Source organism: Polyodon spathula, chromosome 6 (genome assembly GCF_017654505.1).
Source record: "Polyodon spathula isolate WHYD16114869_AA chromosome 6, ASM1765450v1, whole genome shotgun sequence".
NCBI classification, from domain to species: domain Eukaryota; kingdom Metazoa; phylum Chordata; class Actinopteri; order Acipenseriformes; family Polyodontidae; genus Polyodon; species Polyodon spathula.
The window spans coordinates 19,650,188-19,674,261 of record NC_054539.1 but is presented as its reverse complement, the minus strand read 5'-3'; the positions used below and the strand labels follow the sequence as shown (position 1 = coordinate 19,674,261).

Genomic DNA, 24,074 nt, shown 5'->3' with positions numbered 1-24,074 from the left:
GTAAATGCAAAGTATGAAGGTATGCACAATAATCCAAATGCTGTAGGAATGTATTAATAACAGATGAGTATTTAGTTTGCCAGGATCTAGTACACCAAACAAGAGACATGAATTTGCTATAACCATCTGATTATAATTTCTTCTAAATAAGAAAACAGCTTTAAAATGATGAATTAATATGATGCTTTTTATTTGCAATCAACAGTTTTCTTACAGATCACTTGGATAAAAACAAAGTGGTGTGCTAGGTAGAACATTTTGTTTGAAATGGTTGCATCTCCTTGCTTCAATTCAGTTTCAGTCACAAGTCTGCATATCTGATGGACTTTTATAGAGGGCTGCTAGAAAGCACTTGGTTGGCAGGTGTTACTGTTTCCAAGACTACACAAATTATTGATGTTTCATGAGATACAGTCAGAAGTGATGACTCTATTGGCTGTTCTGGATAACAGACTTTGCTGTAGATTTACACCCAACACTTTCTTGAAGAAGTGGAGGCAGTAATAATAACAGTATAGTTCAAGCTCTACAACCTATGTGTTTCGATCTATGTTTTTTATACCAAGAAGCAGTCACTGTCACTGCTTCAGTATGTTAGTTTTTTAATAAGATTATTTTTGCCTGGTAGAATTTTTTTTTTTTTTCAGTCACAGTTAACACCTAAAAAGATTCTACAAAAGTTGTGTGGCATCATGATTAACGTCTTATTAGGTTTGAGCAAGATTCTCAAAACTCTTTAAATCTCTAAATCATATCCAATAAAAACATATTTAATAAAAAAAATAACTCGGGCATTAAAATGTAGGGGTTTGTAAGCAGAATTAATTTGTTTATTTTATGTTTTAGAATTGTGATGTAAAAAGTTTTGAGAGTTGCACCCTGAATCTCTAATCACATTTAAATTACACTAATGCATCCTTTGTATGGTTTGGTTAATAAAGCAATTATAACAGCATGTTGTGATTTTAATAAATAATAATAATAATAATAATAATAATAATAATAATAATAATAATTGAAGTTCTGAGCTATATTTTTCAAATATAATTTAAATGTAATAATTTGCAATTCATATCAATGTGTTTGGCTTTCATTTAATATTGAATATAGTACATACTGTACAGTATTAAGTTTGTGAATGAAACCAGTAGGGGAGCAATTACTAGCTTTTGGGAGCACTGTGCCATTTAAAAAAAAAAATTGAAAATCACATTACTCATAATTGTTTTATACCTCTAGTTATAAATTACTTGCAAAACTTGCTAAAAAAATAAGTTGGCTTCCAACGGGTAATGAATAACGGAGGTATAACGGCTTTGAAGTACAAGTATGATTGATTAGGAGTGCAATTCCTGTGCTACATAATGCAGTACTTTAATCTTTCAAACGGTGAATGAATAGCAGATGGCCTAATAAAGACACTGTATCCTTGCCCAGTCTGGATCTGCTCTGATGAGATTGGTTCAACACTTTCAAGTTTGTAGAATTTGTGTATGCAGCACATCTGTCTTAGTCAAGGCAGATGGTTGAAAGAAAAAGAAACTATTTAGCCTTTTGGATTTCTTCCAGTTAAGGCAGTGCTTCTTAAAATCCTAATGTAATCTAAAATATTGCTTGTAAATTCAGCGATCTTTCTAAGCAGGTAGATTTTTTTTTATAATTTTCTTGTGAAATATGCTTGTGAGTTTTGAAAAGATTCACATGCAACCAGGAAGTGTAATATCATAAATATAAATTAAAAGCTTCACATCATGTTATAGTGATTTTTTTAAAACTCTTTCATAAAAAATTATGAAAATTTCCAATCTCTTGAAAGCAGTCTTCAGTCAGTTTGCAACTAAGTTCGTATCGCCATATGATCTGGTATCAGTTTTAACATTGTAACCACTTTTGCAGCTATTTTTTCACTACTTTGGTTAATATGTAATTGATTTTTAAATATATTTTCATAATTTTGTTTTTTTCAGTAATAACAAGTAGTGGGTACAGTCCAAGGTCAGCACATCAATATTCTCCACCAATATACCCTTCCAAGTAAGTTTTAAAACGATATTGAGCTTTTGAAACAATATCAAAGCATAACAGCTATTGTAATGTTTGCATTATAATTTACTGTACTGGGAAAAGTTTATTCCATGCCACAATTTTGTTTTTCTGGTCTTTATTGCTTCACCATCACTCAAGCAAAAAAAACAAACAAAACTCTCTAAACAAATCTATAAGCAGTGGTTGCCTAACAGATTTCAGATTTGATTTTTGGATTTTTTGAGATGTTTTCAGTCTGATGTTACCACATGGGTTCTTGCTTCTGCAGGCCATATCCACACATTTTGTCGACACCAGCAGCTCAATCAATGACAGCCTATGCGGGACAGACCCAGTATTCTGGAATGCAGCAGCCAGCAGTGTACACAGCTTACTCTCAGTCAGGACAGCCCTATGGTTTATCCACTTACGGTAAGGTTTTTTAAAAAAGTACAGAAAATACAAATAATATGTAAAAATGATTTTATATATATAGTAAAGGATAGGAGAAGGGTCAGGCAGAAAACCTGGCCCTAAAATGGTTACTTGTTAGTTATCACCTGCACCTGGCTATTGTAAAGTACAGCCAGGTGCAGAGTATTTAAGGAGAGCAGTTAGTCTCATCTGGGCTGGAGTGTGAAGATCTCGACTGTGTGTGTTATCAGTCGTATCAAAGAAAATGGTACTGTGTGTTCTTTTTCTGTGTGTGTAGAACTGTGTGTTTTTCAGATGGTAAATAGCTTAGCTGTCAGGCTTATTAGAGTAGGTTCCTGACAAATGTTTAGTTAGCGCTCCAAAGGAGCTAAGTGTTTATTTTGTTTTGTTTGTTTTTGGCGTTGTTAATAAAAACACTGTTCTGTTGGGTTTTTGTGCTGAAAAGAACCTGAGTGAGTGTTGCTCGGTTAGTATAATATATATATATATATATTTTATATATATATATAGATATAATATACTATATAGATATATATATTATATATATATGAGATTATATGACTAGGACATTGACATTCCTTAGTCAACTTTTATTAAAACCGAATATGTCTATACCCGAAATTTGTTGCCTGGCATCAAGACAGAAAGTGGGCTTTCTCAAACACAGTCCCCTTTACAGACAGGATGTCTTAGTTACAGCCCAGGGTTCACCACTCCTCAGCCAGGACAAACACCCTATTCCTACCAGATGCCAGGTTGGTAACACTCTACCCTTTTGAACTTTCTCAAATTAACTACTCCCCTCAGCACATTAGACCAGCATGCCCACATGTACCTGTGTTTCCATTAGAACAACTGAATTAGTTATTTTAACTTTGCTTTTTGCATTGCTGTTTAGTAATGAAAGTGTTAAAGTCTGAATTCTTAATTTGAAATATAAGTTGAAGCCGTCAGTGGTAGTACTTAGAGATAAGTCCCACATTTTTGCAAAGCAAGAAAACACTTTTGAAGTTCATGACAGTTTGCGATTATAATAGGAGTTAGCAGTTCATGCTCTGGCTAGTAGAAATATTAACAAGAAACTAGTAAAACATTTAAGCATTTTAAATCTGTCTGTACAAGTGGTTAACTATTATCTCTAATAATTATTTCAGAACAATATGTCCTTTTCTTCACATCCAATTCTACAGAGTTTAAAAAATGTCGTCTTTTTGTTTTATAGGTTCCAGTTTTACGCCATCTTCAGGCATTTATGCAAGCAACAATTCTGTGTCTAATTCAAATAACTTCAGTAGTTCTCAACAGGTACTTTTAGTTTTTGTTGTTCTCAAATACCATATCAATAAGGAGTTTATTTTTAGTTTTTTTCTGTTGATGCATGAGTTTATGCACAAAAGACTGATGCTTTTAAGCACAGCCGTAATGTTTTGCTGCGAACAAGAAAAGAGCCAGAGGCTATTAAAAATGGCTAAAGAGTATCTTTTTCTTAGTTTAGAAAAATCTCTGTCTTTGAAATGTCCATATGTTATCAGCCCCACATCTTACCCTGCATTTAGGAAGATGGAATAAACCTTAAGGTTATATATTATGGTAAAATGTGAAAATGGGCTATATTTGTCTACAGTGGATTTACCCTTGCCTTCTATGCTTATTGCAGTGCTAAATTTGCACTGCAATATTGGTATATTAGGCAGCCTAAAATAATACTAATGTAAAATTTTTATTTTTTTTTGTTTAATTCAACCTATAGTTTGAACAGTCAGTACTGTCACTGAGCTGAAATAAAGGTTGTTGCAGATACAACCACATTAGAGATATTGTATTGTTCTTGTTAATCTAGTTCAAAGTTTTGTAGGATGTCATTTGAATAATCGTTATTATATTACTGTTATTAAAAGCTTTATTATTGCTGATTAAACCATTCTTGAAGGAATGCAGATTTTATGTTCTGTATTCTGTGGTAGTATTCTGGATTTGAAATAAAACAGTGGCCAGTATAACACTAAAGTTACCCACATTTTTGCAACATCTAAATTATGCTGTATAATACTTATTTTACTCAAAAGAATGATTTCTACTGTTTCAGGAGTACCCTTCATACACAGCTTTTGGCCAAAACCAATATGCCCAGTACTATTCAGCATCAACCTATGGAGCATATATGACCTCAAACAGCACAGCAGATGGCACATCTTCATCTTCAACCTATCAACTACAGGAACCTCCTTCTGGACTCATTGGTCAGGCCACAGAACTTCATGCAGGTAAACAGTTGCCTTCGGTTCCTGGGTGTTATGAATAACTATAGACAGTATTTCCAGATTGTCCCGTTTATGCACTGCAAACCGTCAGGATAAATATAGTCCACACGTGTTGCTACAACGGCTTAAATAATATACCTGTAATTTTTCTTTTCATTACAACGTCCTGACAACTTTTTACACTTTTAACTTTGAAGTCTGTTTCAAAGCTGTTTTCAAAATGCCTGCTCTGGGGCACTGGGGTTTGAGATCTGTCCTCTAAATCACTGCAGGAAAAGCGATAAAAACAAATAAAAAAAACATAAGTGCTCTGGCTTTTTCTTTTCCGTACACATTATGGCTGGTTATTGCTGTGTTACTCGTTTGACAATGTGGGCACTAATCCTTACACTATCAGTGCACTAGAGCAGCCATTTTGGGGTGGGATGGATACCCACACACAATTTCCAATGGGAAAACGGGCAAATGTGTGTCTTTCCGTTCACAGAAAGTCAGAAAAAAACAACATATGAATCCAAATTAACATGTATTTATACTAAAGTAATACAAAAATGACTACAAAAGATTTAGAAGTGAGTAGTTTATCGAGATTTACGATTATACTCTAAATACAGTATAATCATAAATCTCGAAAAACTACTTTACACAATAACCACTTTACTACTGGCATAAATAATAAATAACACATTTATTGTCGTTAACAAGTGCTATTCAAGCATGTACACGTAAGTCAAGTTTGCATTAAAAAGGATTATTGACTTAAATGAATGAATTAGTACTAGTTACTTTTTTTTTTTTTTAGTCTGTATTATTCTTGGACTGCTGTCTTATTTAAAAAGAGAAACATGTTGCATTTAAAGGGTCAGATGATTTTTAGATGAGTTCAAATTAGGCCAGAAGGGAATTCTTAGTTATTATGCATAGAGGCTTCAGTCCAAGAGGAAGTCAAACAAGAGAGCACTGTATAATCAAGATTATCTGCTGTAGCGTTGTTGTGGAGATATAGAAAGTCATCTAAGTTCATCAGGTGAGGAGGTTCAACATAACGGTGGTGGATCAGAATGGCGAGGGAACAGGAAGGTAACTATGCAAAATAGTAACAATTCAGTTATTCTCCTTTTACACAGTTAGAAGCCTATTCAGGGTGATGTGTGTACATTCATCCATGTGGCTTTGTCTTGCCTTGTTTCTTTAAATATTTTGAAGGTTCAAACAGCATTGTTCATCCTCTAGCAAAATCTTGTTATAATTTATTGACTGTGTTATATATAGAATATAGTATAAGGTGCTATACGTTTACAAGCTGATGTAAACGTACCTTCCACCAACCTCTGACCTTAAGTGAGGTAGGAATAAGATTGTATCTTTCAGTACCCTGTACTTTGTGTTCTGTGTTTCCAGTTTATTCCGAATTTAACCGAAAATTACAGGATTTTTATTTTTTTTTTAACTGGATGTTTTTACTGATTTATACCCCATTTTTGTTTATTATTCAATAATTTCCCCAGTACCGTTTTCTAGGAAATACACTATTTTGATCAAAATGGTGTTTTATTTTGGCTCCGACATTTTAGTAAGCAACTCTACACTGTATCCTAGGATAGAGCAGACATCTAGATGTGAGAGGACAAATAATGTTCAAACTTCTCTGTCACTTCACAAACACATTATCACCTGATTATGTTGACCAACCAAAGTTTGAGTATTGTGGCAATTTCTGGGCATAGTAACTACTAGCTTGATCTAAAACTAAATTGAAATACACAACAATATAATATTTTTAGTGGATGAGGAGTGGGGAGAAAACATAAATCCATTTATGAGTATTCAAAAGAAAACAAATGTTTCGAAGTATACAAAAAGAAAAACGAGCAGAAGTGGGTCAGGTGAGGAAGAGGATGCACAGCGCTGCAAATACTGCTGCATTGAGGTGCATTGCGCTGACAATAAAAGAACACACTGAAAAATAAGTGACACATTAAACTAAAACAATAAAGTGAACTGAGGGACAAGCAATCCATTTGTGTGGCTTTTATACATGCTTTAATAAAAAGAGAGTGCAGAATGACTGTGTTAATGAGTTTGTCAGTGCTCTGTGCTTTGCTGGACAGCCACTGTTTATTGCAGGTATGTATTGGTGACTTCATGTGTCTGTCCAGCAGTTAAACACTGCCTAAGCCGATAATCTTAATTGTAAATATTTGACAGAAAATGGTGATGCTTTAGTTGGTGAACTTATATGCATTTATGGAAATGTCCAGTGTGATTTTTGACCCGTCTCCTAATGGCTTGTGACACCCAATTGTGTCAATTTTCTTTTATTTTTATGATTTCAAGGCAAATAAACCTGGCTTGCTTTGTGCTGATGTCATGTTCATACCTTCTGTAGATACTGTTTCCGTCAGCATAGCGATTGCCCAAACATTCGCAATGTACCAGCTAACTTGAGGAAGACATGGCTTTAATTTGCACAGATTCTGCCTTATCATACATTGTTACCAATGTTTAAATTAAAAATATTTTTTTGTGTGCAAGTACTGTTGAGTTACTATAAATATTGTGACAGAAAAAAATGCCCAAGAATTTTGGAAAGTAACCGAAAACAAGAAATTTATACAGTATATGGCCCCAAAAAAAATGATTTACAGAAAACTAAAAAATATCTCAAAATAAGCACAAAAATTGAAATTAATAAAATCCGAAAAACAGATGCCCTAATTATAACCATATATTGTATACAGGTTTTTGAGCTGGTTTTAGAGCATTTTTATGAATGAAAAACCTACATAACTCAGAAAATCCACAGCCAGAGATTGCCCATCTCCCACCCCTACCCCTCTTTTCTGATATCATGTATTTGTGTTTGAATTTAAGACCTGTGATTGGAGGTATTTCAGGTCCAGTATCAAAGGTTTGATCAGGAACTGGAACATTCTTGGATGTAATGGTCCTTATTTTTTCCAGTTTTCCTTGGCAACCTTTCAGATTTCTGATTAAGGAAGCTTATCATTTTTTTCCAATCACAGATACTTTCTTGCTTTTTCCACTATTGAGTAAGACCATTTTTCCTGATTGAGACATAACAATAAGTGATCTAAAACTCACTCCGTCTGTTTCCAGTTACTTGTCCATGCAGCATTCAGTTATACTTACTGAAGGATTGGGGTACTGATCAATAGATTTTTTTTATTTTTTTTATTTTTTATGAAATGCACACAAATAATTATTTAATATAGTAGACAGTTAACCCTATTTGATCACAGTGTATATGTATCTATTTCTACGTCCTGTAATGATTGTTAACCCTTTGCGGTCCATTTATTCAGCGCCTGTCAGGCACTTTGGGTTCAATTTATTTTCACATGTGCTGTTTATTTTACACGCACTGTTTAAAAGGCACTGCATATCAACAGGATAGTCAGTACTGCATCTCCAGCCCTGCCCTGCCCCTTGTTTGCTGTATTTATCACATACCTCTTCATAGTCGTACATACTGATAAATCATCTCCTGATCACTCGTTTTATTACCAAACTTCTCAATAATGCGATCCAAGTCATTATTTTATTACTATAACATCTCAAAGCTCTGCAGATGTCTGTGATATTCTTTGAGCGCTGCATGTGGAAGCAGCTATGTTGTTTGTTTATGTCCTTGCTATCTCTGTGGTGCAGGGGGTATGGGTATTGCTCAGATCTGCCCCCTTTTTTCCCTGCTTCTCTCGGCTTGTATTGGTCTCACTAAGCCATTGAAAGTTGTTTCCTGGCTTTTACTGGAGAAAAAATTACTTTTTGATGTCCGTCAGGGTCCGACATTGGGCTGGCTAGGAAAAATTGTAATGTCAGACCTGGTCTGACATAGTACTGCAGAGGGTTAAATAGGAGGTTAATGATGATAAGCTTTAATTAATAAAGCAGCCAAACTTCCTAGCATTGCAGTAGCAGTGACACTTTTGTAGATGTGATTGATTTTGATGGACAATCCTGTAATCCACAGGAATAAATGTCCCTCTGTAAAAAAAATATTTTCTTTCTACATGTGGATAGAAGCTTTATCACCCACTTTTGATCAATGTTATTATTATCATCTTAAAGTTCAGGGGGTGGGTGGGTATTTAGTGCCAGTGTTTGTTAAAGTTTGCAATTAAATGGACCGGGCAATGTATGCATTGTACAGTGTTACGCTAGCAAAACAAAACTCAGGTTAATTTTGTCCTGAATGGCTTTATTTACAGGAGAGTTTGACACAGTGCAGAGCCCTTCAATACCAATCAAAGACCTGGACGACAGAACTTGTAGGAGTTCAGGGTCAAAGTTACGTGGAAGGGGTAGGAAGAATAATCCATCACCCCCACCTGACAGTGACTTGGAGGTATGCCCTGAATTTATATCTGCTAACTATAATTGAAGAACGACAGCTTCATAGTGACACATGGAAAATGGTATGTGTTTTTTCTTTAATAGGTGTGTATATTATGTAGGTGTTGCAAGCTAAGGGATTATTGAAGATGACATTTTTTGATAAGTGTCGCAACACCTCAGTAGACTAACTCATATGCTTCACATTAATATTATATTGAGTTAAACGTGCAAGGAATGGGGTTGTAGTACCCACAACATAGTTATTACCTATTCTTGCATTTAGTCATAGAAACAAGACAGGTATGTACACTTAAAGAACTCTAAAAGAGTAATCCCCCCCCCCCCCCCCCCCCCCCCCCCCCCAAAAAAAAAAAAAACATCTGGCACTTTCATTTGTCTGGGTTTTAAATGAGAAGTCAAATAACCACAAGCAACTGAACAAAAATAGAAACTATTAAAGCTGAATACAGTTGCTTTTCAAGAAGTATATGCAGGCTGTATGAATATAATGTTCACCTATAAACAATACTATATACTTTTCTTGCAACCTAATTAGCAAAACTGTGAAGGTAATGCAAGTATAATGACAATACATATATACAAATATATATTCACCTATTTACTATTCCAAATGAAACCATAAATCTCATTCTGGATCGGGTTTGATTGATATATATCAATTTTTTTTTTTCAGCGAGTATTTGTTTGGGATCTTGATGAAACTATTATCATCTTTCACTCACTCCTTACAGGATCATATGCACAGAAGTATGGTAAGGTAAGAAATGAAATCATCCTTGTCTTCTGTTTAATTTGTATTGTGGTCATTAGAGGATCGCACTGAAGCTTTAGGTAGATTATTTTTGTGAAGTTGTGATATGCTTTTGGTCTGCGGCCAAGTGTTATGTTTCTTTCCCAGTCTTCTGGTTGACAGTCTTGAAAGATTAAATAAGTCAGCCTAAGTAACTTCAAAATGCATTTTCTTTTTTTCTGTTTTTTGCTGCCTTTGATTTTTGCAGTCATCTATAATGGTTCTTATTGTAATTACTGCAATACTGTGTTTTTTTTTTTTTTTTTTTATAAATCTGTTTGACCAGAAGTTGCGCTTCAGTTTTAGTTGTTAGTCATATGTAAAATAGGTAGGGTTCTGTAGTACATACTTTTCACAATATCCACTAAACAACACAAAATCATAACCCCTAAGCTTTTGACTAGGGTAGGCATGAAGTGGCTTTATGTTTGTAGGTGACGCACCATCTAGTAAAAACCTAGTGTATGTTGCCAGCAATGCAGGAAACTTGATCCACAGTTGGTGTTCACTTGATTATGCTGGAGCTTACTAACACTCTGGCTGGTTTTGCCTGTTATATATGTCTTTGGCTGTCAACTAGAACTTCTGAACTTATGCCAAAGCACCTTAAAAATGAATAATAAACACTGTATTTTAGTAATTAAATTAAGAACCACTAAGAATGTTTGCAAAAATAAAAAGGGATAGTAAAAAAAAAAGTGTGGCTTTGTAATTTGAAGCTACTGTTCTTAGTCTTTAATGACAGATGAAGCATGAATATGGAATATGAACCACCTTCATCTGAAAACCTCTATTGAACATTTTTATATTTGAAAATATTATCCCAATAAATAGGCCAGCTCTTTTTTATTATTAGATATTTTAAAAGATATTTAATTTGCTACGGTTCTTACTGACGTATCAACAGTGGTTTGAGGATCTGTAGTTGCTTGGCTCCCTGGGTATCAGGCATGCAGAACGTAACTAAGACTCTTGTTTCCCTCGAACCAGTCAGCCAGTATTATTTATAAACTTGCTGTGACGGGATGCCCCGCCCCTGCGCGTATTTTTTGTTTTATGTTGTTTGTGAGATGTTTATATCTCTGTGTAGTGGTGCACCAAGTCTGGGTTATGTAGCACAGGCGATTTAAAATGTGTTTTTGTATTTAGGCACGGGGATTGCACAATCACTTTCCGTGCAGTTTAAAGTGGGTATTTGTATGGGGGCACAGGGAGTGCACAATTAGTTCACATGCAGACTGTGCTGATATTCAATTGAATGACTGATTAGCAATCGAGTCTCGGCACAGCTGCATAAAAGAGTGTTTCACGCATATGGGGTGTGTGTTCAGTGTGGACAGAGAGTCGGGAGAGACAAAAATAAAAGTAAAAACAATTGGTATTTGTGCTGGAAGCACCAGCATAATACTTGTTTGGGGGTTTGTGTTCACTGTTTTGTTTGTCTGCTTGTTTTGGTCAACATGCCATTTTGTTTTGAGTTCAGTGTTTGTTCCTGTTCAAACCTTTTATTTATTTTGCAATAAACCGGCGCACCAGCGCATTCACTCACCATTCTGTGTCCTGCATTTCTTGGCATGACATCACCACATAAGCCAGCCTGTTCACACTTGAATTGGATGCCAGGACCTGTCACTGCATTTTATAGCCATGTGCCTTGTACACCAACAGGCTTGGCTGACAATATAAACTTACCACTGCACTCTTTCCATGTCTTGGTGAGTCAAGATATTCTGTTTCGTTTAAGAAATTAAGCTAAATGTTTTAATTGTTATAAGAATCTTAGTTGTATGCCCCTTGGTAATAATTAAATTATGTGTTTCACTATGACCAGCGAAGGAACATCACATTGGTACGCATAAGAAATTAAAAGAGAAACATACAGAATATTTTCATTTGTATGACAAGTGGAATTCACTGCTTTTCACATTCACTGGGATTTTAACATGACACACAAACATGACAAAGTCCTGTTCACAGTTTTGTACAGACTGACGCTAAAGCCAATTGAGTGCATACAACAGTCAGTTAAAGTTAGCAATTTTTTGTAAGTACTGTCATTATAGTGCGGTATCATTACCTTATTCAAAGCTACTCCATCTTGTTCTTGTTCCTTCAAAGCAGGGAAAGTGTACTTAACCAGCACTCGCTCAAAGAGAAGTTTACTCACAAAGACCAGCAGTTTACGGTTTATAATCTTTTCACCCAACCATTGAACTTGCTTTGTCACAGAGAGGTTTCTGCCAGACAGTTTTGTGTTTATGGTGCCTCATTTTTTCACACCTTCACTAGTTTCCCTCTTTCTGCCCTTAAGAAATATGGTGACAGCTGTTTCTATTCACAGCCTGGATGAGCTCTTCTCGTCTATTTATGCATTCGCTATGGCAACCGCCACCACTAAGTGCTAATAGATTTCTTTGGTATGCACTCTTAAATTATATTAATCTGGGCTGTATTGAAGCTATTTACGTTTTCCTTACTTTCACATTTGCTTGCTTCATCAATCATTGAGAAATACAAATAAATAAATAAATACATGTTTTTTAAAAAATGCTCCAAAAAGCTGTTCTACACATTGTAATTCCAGATTACTTATTTGGCAATGCATTTTATTCCTGTGGACGTACCCTGTCTAAATGAATGTTAAAGCTGAAACGCCTCTAACACCGCTGTCATAATGGATACTTAAAATTAATGTCAGCAATTAGTCACATATCCGGTATTCTTTGGTTATTATCTAAGTTAAGCTTGATTCTGTCAGATTCTGGCAAGGAACTGTGTGCATACTGGTTTGGGATCTCTTACGTCAGTATAACGATAGAGATTTCTATTCTGGGTTGTTTTCTGTTGCTGCAGATTATGAGAAGTGGCATTTGACCTGTTATGACCTGCTGCAGATGATGGTTTTTGCAGCTGAGCACCAGTTGTCACGCAGGATTTTTTAAAATGCTGAACCCTTAAATAAGGGTTTGTTGATGTGACACAACATGTGTGAGCAGTCTGTCATCATCTGTTTAGTTTTTGTGGTACATACCAGTGCTTCCATTGGCACTGCATTTTGATGTAAGTATTCATGTTTGTATAATGAATGGATTTTCATTAAAAAGAGATTTAGGCTGATACATATCTCTGCCAATTTAATACTTTTTTCCCAATTTATTTTATTACTTCTTCTTTTTAAAATACAATCTCATAACAATGCATATTCAATTCATCTACATACATATAATCAAAACATATTAAAGTATTACATTAATCATTCGCAAATGTCAGTTGACAGATACATATTTAACTCTGATATACTCTAGGATTACAGTCAATTTAAAAAGAGCAACAGTGGTCAAAATAAAAAAGTACAATACCAATGGTTAGTTCATACATATGCAAGTGCAGTATAATTCTAATTTAGTTCAAATCTATCTTTATAAAATAGGAGGCAACTCTATTCCATATTTCAGTGAATTCTGAATCCTTATCTAAGAAAGCATGGGTTATTCTTTCCAAGTTAATAACATCTAGTACAGAATTCCTCCAAAGTGTCACAATGGGGGGTTCACTATCCTTTCAAGTGAACTAATTTGAACTATTTTTTTAGCTATAAGGAGTAGAGTAAGTAGTAATTTAGACTGTAGTTTATTGAAGAGTTGACATTTCTCCTAAGATTGCAACAGAAGGGTTGTGGGCGATATGCAATTGTAAACTGCTAGTAATATGTCTGAAAATCGCCATAGCTTACAGTGGCTTGCGAAAGTATTGACCCCCCTTGGCATTTTTCCTATTTTGTTGCCTTACAACCTGGAATTAAAATGGATTTTTATTTGGATTTCATGTAATGGACATACACAAAATAGTCCAAATTGGTGAAGTGAAATGAAAAAAAAATAACTTGTTTCAAAATATTCTAAATAATAAATAACGGAAAAGTGATGCGTGCATATGAATTCACCCCCTTTGCTATTAAGCCTCTAAATAAGATCTGGTGCAACCAATTACCTTCAGAAGTCACATAATTAGTTAAATAAAGTCCACCTGTGTGCAATATAAGTGTCACATGATCTGTCGCATGATCTCAGTATATATACACCTTCTGAAAGGCCCCAGAGTCTGCAACACCACTAAGCAACGGGCACCACCAAGCAAGCGGCACCATGAAGACCAAGGAGCTCTCCAAATAGGTCAGGGACAAAGTTGTGGAGAGGTACAGATCAGGGTTGGGTTATAAAAAAATGTCCAAAACTTTGAACACCCCACGGAGCATCATTAAAGCCATTATTAAAAAATGGAAATAATATGGCACCACAACAACCCTGGCAAGAGAGGGCCGCCCACCAAAACTCACGGACCAGGCAAGGAGGGCATTAATCGGGCAACAAAGAGACCAAAGATAACCCTGAAGGAGCTGCAAAGCTCTACAGCGGAGATTGGAATATCTGTTCATAGGACCACTTTAAGCCGTACACTCCACAGAGCTGGGCTTTACGGAAGAGTGGCCAGAAAAAATCCATTGCTTAAAGAAAAAAATAAGCAAACACGTTTGGTGTTCGCCAAGAGGCATGTGGGAGACTCCCCAAACATATGGAAGAAGGTACTCTGGTCAGATGAGACTAAAATTGTGCTTTTTGGCCATCAAGGAAAACGCTATGTCTGGCGCAAACCCAACACCTCTCATCACCCCGAGAACACCATCCCCACAGTGAAGCATGGTGGTGGCAGCATCATGCTGTGGGGATGTTTTTCATCGGCAGGGACTGGGAAACTGGTCAGAATTGAAGGAATGATGGATGGCGTTAAATACAGGGAAATTCTTGAGGGAAACCTGTTTCAGTCTTCCAGAGATTTGAGACTGGGACAGAGGTTCACCTTCCAGCAGGACAATGACCCTAAGCATACTACTAAAGCAACACATTTAAATGTCTTGGAATGGCCTAGTCAAAGCCAAGACCTCAACCCAATTGAGATTCTGTGGTATGACTTAAAGATTGCTGTACACCAGCGGAACCCATCCAACTTGAAGGAGCTGGAGCAGTTTTGCCTTGAAGAATGGGCAAAAATCCCAGTGGCTAGATGTGCCAAGCTTATAGATACATACCCCAAGAGACTTGCAGCTGTAATTGCTGCAAAAGGTGGCTCTACAAAGTATTGACTTTGGGGGGGTGAATACTTATGCACGCTCAAGTTTTCTGTTTTTTTGTCTTATTTCTTGTTTGTTTCACAATAAAAAATATTTTGCATCTTCAAAGTGGTAGGCATGTTGTGTAAATCAAATGCTACAAACCCCCAAAAAATCCATTTTAATTCCAGGTTAAAGGAATTATAGGAATTATAGGAAAAATGCCAAGGGGGGTCAATACTTTCGCAAGCCACTGTAAGAGTTCCTCTTCCAGAGTCGCAGCTCCAGCACGTGTCATCCTGTTTCAAAACACACTATAATAATCTGATATAATAATGAATTCTATTTATATTGTATTGAATTGAACTCAATTTGGCATTGGGTGAAGAAAATGTTATATTATTGATCCTATTCCAGGATGATGCCATTATTGGAATTGTTAATTATATCTCCCATTTGGACGTTACACTAATATTATATGACAAATTATATTTAATATTTTTGTAAAACTTGGTTACAAAACCTTATGAATTCAATGAATTAAATAAAAAAAAATCTATCTACAGTTTAGTCAAATTTGGACAGCGAAACTGAGGGATTACATTGGCTAAAGGTTGTATATATATATATATATATATATATATATATATATATATATATATATATATATATATATATATATATATATATATATATTTGTTGGTAAATTCTCGTTTCTCCACTTGGGATATGGTATCTGTCCTTTAGCAATCTAAAAGAAGAGAATACGTTTTCTTCAAGTAAATCACCAGCCTTATTGATTTGTGCATTACTCCAGATGGGGTTAAATAGTGGTTTCCTATTTTACAAAAATGTTGGCTTATTCTAGAGTCCTGAACTGAAATAAATTATTTTAAAGTATTTTAAAAGAAGGACTGATCTTTTGAAAATGTGTTGTGCAAATCTAAAAATAGAGCTACCCTGCAAAGCAGCTGGGGGGGTGGGGGGGGGGCATGTAACAATAAGTCTTTTAAACTGTAGGGGGAGGCAATATTTTGAACAATTTTCACCCAAATTGGGGGATTATTTGATTTTAAATACCAATCTCTGAGAGGCCTCATTTGATAAACTAAATAATCCCAATATGGATTAGGAATATTCACACCCCTTTATTATGACTATTATACAGTTTATTGATTGTAATCCTTGCTTTTTTATAGTTCCATATAAATTTACTGAAAAGCACATTAATCTGTTTAAAATAAGAGAATGGAATATGAAGTGGAAGCATGCCAGCCTGTTTGCCACCATCAACATAACTGACATTTTCATGGTTTCTACTCTGCTTCATAAGGACAATGGTAATTTACTCCAGGACCGTAATCTAATCAATTAGTGGCGTCGTATTAAATTTAACAGTGTCTTTGATATATTTTTTTAATTTAATCTCCAAATATTTAATACCTTGTGCTGGCCTTCTGAAGGGATAGTTGTGATATTCAGTACTAAAACCATTTTTACACAGGGGAATAGCTTCTTATTTTAACCAATTTACTTTATACCCTGAAACATCACTGTATTGATTTATTATATCCAAAGACATGGAAGAGAGGAACTGAGGTTCTTGCAAGTAATTAAAATGTCATATGCATATAATATTACTTTACTCCACATCTTTATAAGCAATTCCCTGGATACCTTCTGTTTGTCGAATTAATTCTGCTAAAGGTTTGATTGCTATATTAAATGAGGTGAAAGGTGATAACCCTGTCGAGTTCTTCTTTCTTCTGTGTGGATTAAATGGGCTGGAGAGAACATTGCCAGTAATAGCTGTTGCAGGCAGAGAGGAATCTAGTGTCTAACATTATCTGATGAAAATCTACCTTTGATAAAGCCTTTTTGGTCGTGGTGGATAATTTTACTGTAACTTTTTGAAATGTAGTATCTAAAATTTTTTATAGAATTGTTAAATCTGTTTGGAGGAGCGAAATTGGATGATAGTTGTTACATTGTGAAGGGTCTTTATCTTGTTTTATAATAAAGTTGCATGGATTTAGGCAGTTCCTTATTTATGAAGGCATAGTTAAAAACATCTAGGAGAATTCAGGTTAATAATTCCTTATGCGACTTATAAAACTCTGAACTAAAACCATCTTCCCAAGGCACTTAATTACTGGGTAAACAGTTAATGGCTTTTTTTTTTTACCTCTGTGGTCGAAATTTGAGAATCTAATATGTCTTTCTTCTGGTTCTAGCTGTTTTAAATTAATATTTTCCAAAAGACTTTAAATTTTTTCATCATCAATACTTTCATTGGATGTATATCATTTATTGTAATAAGAGGCAGATGTGCGGTTAGTAATTTCAGGGTTGGTAGTAATTTCACACTGTTTCTGTTCTAATTGTGGGAATTATATGGGATTCTTTTCACCATGTTCATGATAGATCCTTCTAGTTCTATTGCTTTTGAATACTTCTTTGTCAGATAGAAGTTTATTTAGCTGATATTTGAATTAATATTAAAACCCCTCTAGCTTTAGACCTTAATGACGAATAATAAACATGGCCCACCCATCTCCTTTTGAGTTTGACAATCTCTTTTTCTATAAGATGTGACTCCTGAAAAAGGGCAATATCACAATGATACCTAGATAATGGAGTTAATATTTCATCTCTCTTAATATGATTCTTGACTCCTTTAACACTAAGATACATGTAATATTACTGTGTTCTGTGTATTTGACCAATATAACAGAAATACAGTGAGTTCTGAGCTTAAGTGTATGTATCCATCTTATTTCACACTTTACAAAAGCAGATGATAACTCTTATTAAATAAATAAATAAATAAATAAATAACAGTTTTGTAGTATTATTTGTCAGACAATATTTAAGTTATTCAATTAATATGACATTGTGTTGTACAGTAGCTATTTAATCTCAATACCGACGTCACTGCATATAATAATATTTTCAATGAGTAATTCATAAGAAGACATTGTACCAGTACTATATCTTATCAAACTTACGACAACTCTGGGTGAATAAATAAATAATAATATATAAATTATTTTATAAAAACAATTATTTTTGTTAATAAAATTATGTGTTTATATATTATATATATTATAATCTATATATATTATAATATATATATTATAATATATTATATATACCATATATTATCTTCTGGGATCAGCAATATCAAAGTGTAAAACAAAACAGGTTGAACGGAGTTCAAACCGCCATGCATTTCAATGAGGATTTTTCTCCCACTTTTCTACACACCGTACTCTATACTGTTAAGGGGAAAAAAAGTTTTTTTATTGAGAAAATAATTGTATATTAAAAATACAAAACTGAAAGATCGTAATTGGATAAGTCTCTACACCCCTGAGTTAATACTTGGTGGAAGCACCTTTGGCAGCAATAACAGCTGTGAGTCTGTTGGGATAGGTCTCTACCAGCTTTGCACATCTAGTTATGGCAATATTTGACCATTCTTCTTTACAAAACTGTTCAAGCTCTGTCAAGTTCCTTGGGGAGCGTTGATGGACAGCAATCTTCAAGTCATGCCACAAATTTTCGATTGGATTTAGGTCGGGGCTCTGACTGGGCCACTCAAGGACATTTACCTTTTTGTTCCTTAGCCACTCCAATGTAGCTTTGGCTGTGTGCTTTGGGTCGTTGTCATGCTGAAAGGTGAACTTCCGTCCCAGTTTCAGCTTTCTTGCAGAGGGATGCAGGTTTTCCTCAAGGACTTCTCTGTACTTTGCTCCATTCATTTTCCCTTCTATCTTGACAAGTGCCCCAGCCCCTGCCGATAAAAAAAATTAAAAAACTATTTTAATGCATTTTAATTCCGGGCTATAAGGCAACAAAAGGTGAAAAATTTGAAAGGGGGTGAATACTTTCTATAGGCACTGTGTGTGTGTGTGTGTGTGTGTGTGTGTGTGTGTGTGTGTGTATATATATATATATATATATATATATATATATATATATGCACACATTACAAAATATATATCAGAGTGCTGTCACCTTTAATTTATGGTTCTTTTCGTGCTGTCTTCTCTCTGAGATGTCACAGAGGATCTCCAGTATAGTTCTTATTATTGCTTTCTTTCAGTGAAATGTTGAATTTCTCGAAAACAAATGCTTTGGCCTCTTTCACGGTTTTAAGCAGCACAGTGTGATTCTCATAGGTTACATTCAATGTTGCTGGATAGATCAACCCATATCTCACATTTTTCTCTCTGAGAAACTTCAAAGAGGGTGTGTATCATCTCCTTTTAGCCTGCAGCTCTGCTGAGAAGTTCTTTTTCCAAAAAGTCTAAACCAACAATTCACATAAAAGTTGTCTTGCATAGTCTGAACAGTTATTTCTTTCAAGTCATTTGGCCACTCCAATAATTCTGATGTTGTTACATCTAGAACTGTTCTCTAAGTCCTGCATTTTGTCGTTGTTTTTTGTTGCCCCAGACCTTAATTCCTTCACTTGGTTTTCAAGATGAAACATGGTATCTTCCAGTTTTGATATTCTGTCTTCTGTACCGATAACCCTTTTCTCAATCCCTGTTATGTTTTCTTGCAGCTTCTGTTGCGACTCTATTAAGCTCTGTAGCATCTGTTTAATATCACTGAATTTACGCATCATAAATGACCGATGGCTAGCATCCGCGTCGCCATCTTGGCTTCTTGTTGGTGAATCTAACTTTTCTTTCTTCTTTGCAGAGGTTGGAATTTTTGACTCATTGAGTTTCGAACTGTTATTAGTATTCAGTTCAGTTTATAGGAGTTTACTAGGATTAAATGTAAAAACTTACGTCCTCCCCACAGCAAGCACCACGTGACTCCCCAATACTTAACTTATTTAAAGGTGATAAATATGCACCAGTGATCTGTAACAGAATTTGTCTACATAAGAGACTTTGTAAATTAAAAATTAATTTTAAAAAATTATAAAATTAGCATATTCAGTCAATTAATTCATAAAGCATTTGTCCTGTCTTTTTAGACAACTGTGTCTTCTTGATGATTTGTACTGTAGATTTTCTTTTATAATGCGGATCATAAAACCCATTACGAGAAGTGGGGATCCTATAAAGACAGTAACTGCAAAGCAGTAACTAAAATACATACGTGATATGATTTTCTTTCTTTCTTTAGGATCCTCCTACGGCTGTAACACTTGGTCTACGCATGGAAGAAATGATTTTTAACCTTGCCGATACACATTTATTTTTTAATGACTTAGAGGTAAGCAGTAGGAATTATTAATTATGCATTTGTTTATTTAATCGGCATAAAATAATTTATTACAATAACCAAATTAAAAGTTTAACTTTTTTCTATTTTTTGTTTTCATTTGTATTGCTTCTTGTTGTTGTTTGAATATAAGTGTAGACTTACCACATTGTCATTGACCAAGCTGAGGTTTTATGATATCACAGCGCCTGAGCCAAACTACCACCTGTATGTAAATATTTTATGTGTAGAGCATTATTCTGGCTTCATGGATGCAATACAGTATATTTAGGTTGATTAGCATTTGAGGGGGCTATCAAAGTAAGCCATTGAGATCCGTAGTTTTTTATAAAGAAAAAGGACTCCAGCTGCAGAGATAATCCACAGAAAATCCACAGAAAATCAGGGCAAATGACGGCTGCGAAGGAGAATGAGAAAGTCTGAAGCAATGAACTGCTTGGATGTAGGGAGATGCTGTTCTGTTTTTTAAAAGCAAAGCACCAAAATTAAACAAAGTAATATGAATCCCAGGGTAATCCAGAACAAGTCTAAGAAACCAGTAATCTAATTAAATGCATGCATTAATAATTTTGTTACATATAAACAAGGGGACTGTTTAATTAATATTAAATTGTGCCACTTTGGTACTTAATAACCAGTCCTTTATACTGTACTCAAATTTAGTCCAGTAAATAAAAGCTTGTCCCCGTTAATCATGGGATATGACGAATCAGAAAAATACGTAGCAAACTTGTAATGCACACTTGAGTATACAGATTTGTTGAGAAAAGTGATGAGAATCACTTAAAGGTTCAACAAGAAGAAAGCCTATTTTACTAAAATAGGGTTACAAACAATCGGAATAATTTTTACAGAAACATAAATAACTTGGTGGTTGGGCGGTACATTCTACATTTCCAAAGAGTTGAATGAAACGTTCAAGAAAAAATGGCACATTTTCTGAACTGAAACTTGACACTTAACGCGCATGTAGCTTAACTTTTATTGGACAGTTCAGTGCATAACTATGGTATAATAATGTACTATCTCTAATTTACTCATTGACAATATACAGGGGTAATTCACTTTGAACCACTGCTGTTAGTTAAGTAAAATGTATCAGAGATGAAAAACCTAATTTGGTGTAAACCATTTTTTGGCAGTTGCCCTTAAAAGTCACTTTTTGTGACTTTTGGAAAATCAGATCTGTTGTTTGATTGTACTGAAGAGCCAGCATTAACAATGTTGCTATACATTTGTGTGCAACTACTGCCCCCATCTGGCAAACTGTAGACATACATGTGCAGCTTCCTAACTTCCAAACTAGTATATTCAGGAATCAATTGATTCATACAAACAAGACACCTGAGACCTGTTAAGGTTATGATTATTATATTGAACGTTCACAAATGTGTACATGTTGCAGGAATGTGATCAAGTTCATATAGATGATGTCTCTTCGGATGACAACGGACAAGACTTAAGGTAAGGCAACAGTGTATACATTTTTTTAATGATTCAATACTAAACTGTTTATGGGGTTGAAAAGTATGTGTAAATAACATCCTACTTAATTTAATAAAAAATAACATTGAGACAATGATGATAAATTGTTTAAAAAATGTACAAATGCTGTATAACGTGCATGTGTTAACCGTTTTTTTTATAGAAGTAATCAATAATCAAACTAATATTAAAATTAAATATATTATTATTATTATTATTATTGACAGTACTTACAGTTTTGCAACTGATGGCTTCCATGCAGCTGCAACAAGTGCAAACCTCTGCCTGGCCACTGGTGTGAGAGGAGGGGTCGACTGGATGAGGAAACTAGCTTTCCGCTACCGCAGAGTAAAAGAATTGTATAGCACATACAAAAACAATGTTGGGGGTAAGCGTGTGTGTTATAGCTCAACACCATGTAGAAAAGGCACACCCTTTTCATCCTGAACTTCAGCTATATATAATGATGTGTGTAACACAGGGATTTTAATAGGGTCGGCTGAAATATGTCCACAACATTCACTAGCCTCTGAGACCACACAAAGTCTCTTCTTTCAGGTGGTAACTAAAGGTAAAGAAAGTTCACCGGTGTTAGTTCAGACTCAGAACATTTAAATATTTATGAGCAGTTACAGTTTGGCACTCATTCAAACTTTTTAACAGCATTAGAAATATTATGAAATGTGTTTGGTACCAACTTCTTACATGCACTCATTATAGCTTCATGTTAGAGTCAGCAGGTAAGTGATTATGTTTTATAATTATGTTTTTTCAGGTCATATTTAAAATGGGTTTTTTTTTGCAGCGTAAAGTCCACTTTTGTACATTTTCAATTCTTTTGATTTGAAGGACTTCTCGGACCTGCCAAAAGAGATGCATGGCTGCAGTTGCGAGCTGAAGTTGAGGCTCTAACTGAATCCTGGCTGACAAATGCACTTAAATCATTGTCAATCATCAGTTCAAGGTACAAAAAAATAAGAAAGATCTTCATGCTTTTGATCGTCTGATTCTGCAACACTGTAACCCCCCCCCCCAAAGGCATCATGGTTTGGACAGCAGCTAAAACATGCAAAGTTCCAGAAACATGCTTCCTTGTGTATGTTAAGCTTAGTAAAATCTATAATAACCGTGATATAACCAACTTTCTTTTGCATATTCATTAGTATATTCAAGTGAACAAAAAATGTACTCCTTTTAAGTGAATCCACTACATTACAGTGCAGTGATAAGATAATTAATGAACTCTCTGTCCTTTTTTATTTTTTCAGAAGTAACTGCGTCAACGTATTGGTAACAACAACACAACTGATACCAGCACTAGCAAAAGTACTTTTATACAGCCTAGGGGGAGTATTTCCTATTGAAAACATTTATAGTGCAACCAAAATAGGTAAGCAGATCAGGAAATCTTTTTTTTTTTTTTTTTTTTTTTTTTTTTTTTTTACAAATGGTTAACTCTTTTGAACTTGATTACTTCAAGATCAAATGTTAAAACAACTAAATAGGGTACTCCTATTTAACCCATATTTTGTATATACTGTACAATTTTTAATAATGCATTTTTTCCTACTACAGTGTGTTATGTTGATGAAAGCAGACATTTTGTAATGCCAGCACTATAAGGGAAGTGCTTTCACAATATAAAGAGGTGATTTCTCGCTGTAATGTGTTCCACAGGTAGCCCATGGGCAAGCTGACACTGCCCACACTACTTGTGGAAGGAAATGTAAAAACAGTGTAAACTGCCAATAGTTGAGACCTGTGTAAGATAGCCCCTAAAGCAGAGATTTAAATAGTTGATCCTTATTGGAAACTGGTTTTAATCAAGAATCGCTGTAGCCACTTCATGAATGCTTTTCTACAACCTCATTTTACTATTCTCCTTTAAATGTGATCTGTCAAAAAAAAAATATCTAATCAATCATATGTAATTGTGTTTTGTGTTTTTAGAGACTTTTTTTTTTATTTACATTTTTGTTTTGTTTTTATCACTCTCCAAAACTGGGGTGGTATATGCTTAGTAGTACTGGGTATAGCAGGCCGTGTCCTAATTTGCCCTTTAATACAAGAATGGTTTTAAAATTGGGTGTTTACAGCTATGATGATGAAAGTATATCTTCAAATCAAGATTGAACTATTTACTGCACAAAAAAAAAAAAAGAAATCACGTTTAAACAGCCCAAGCTGTTTCCCGTATCTTATTTCCTTCGACCCTGTGTTGATGAGAGGCTAAGCAGTTCATTGTTTTTCAGGAAAAGAAAGCTGTTTTGAGCGTATAGTGTCCAGGTTTGGCACTAACATAACTTATGTTGTCATTGGAGATGGGCGAGATGAAGAGCATGCA

The 24,074-nt window shown here is 34.8% G+C and overlaps 1 protein-coding gene across 1 annotated transcript in view; it reads left to right on the top strand.

Annotated features, from left to right (window-relative positions):
- Positions 1-24,074, top strand: part of eya4 (EYA transcriptional coactivator and phosphatase 4) — a 95,412-nt gene that overhangs the window by 67,657 nt on the left and 3,681 nt on the right. The window contains exons 7-18 of the mRNA XM_041252444.1: positions 1,968-2,034; positions 2,315-2,457; positions 3,072-3,215; positions 3,683-3,765; positions 4,547-4,724; positions 8,954-9,090; positions 9,775-9,858; positions 20,147-20,236; positions 21,651-21,709; positions 21,958-22,118; positions 22,580-22,694; positions 22,999-23,120. Coding sequence (XP_041108378.1) covers positions 1,968-2,034; positions 2,315-2,457; positions 3,072-3,215; positions 3,683-3,765; positions 4,547-4,724; positions 8,954-9,090; positions 9,775-9,858; positions 20,147-20,236; positions 21,651-21,709; positions 21,958-22,118; positions 22,580-22,694; positions 22,999-23,120 — 1,383 coding nt within the window. The remainder of the gene's footprint in view (positions 1-1,967; positions 2,035-2,314; positions 2,458-3,071; positions 3,216-3,682; positions 3,766-4,546; positions 4,725-8,953; positions 9,091-9,774; positions 9,859-20,146; positions 20,237-21,650; positions 21,710-21,957; positions 22,119-22,579; positions 22,695-22,998; positions 23,121-24,074) is intronic.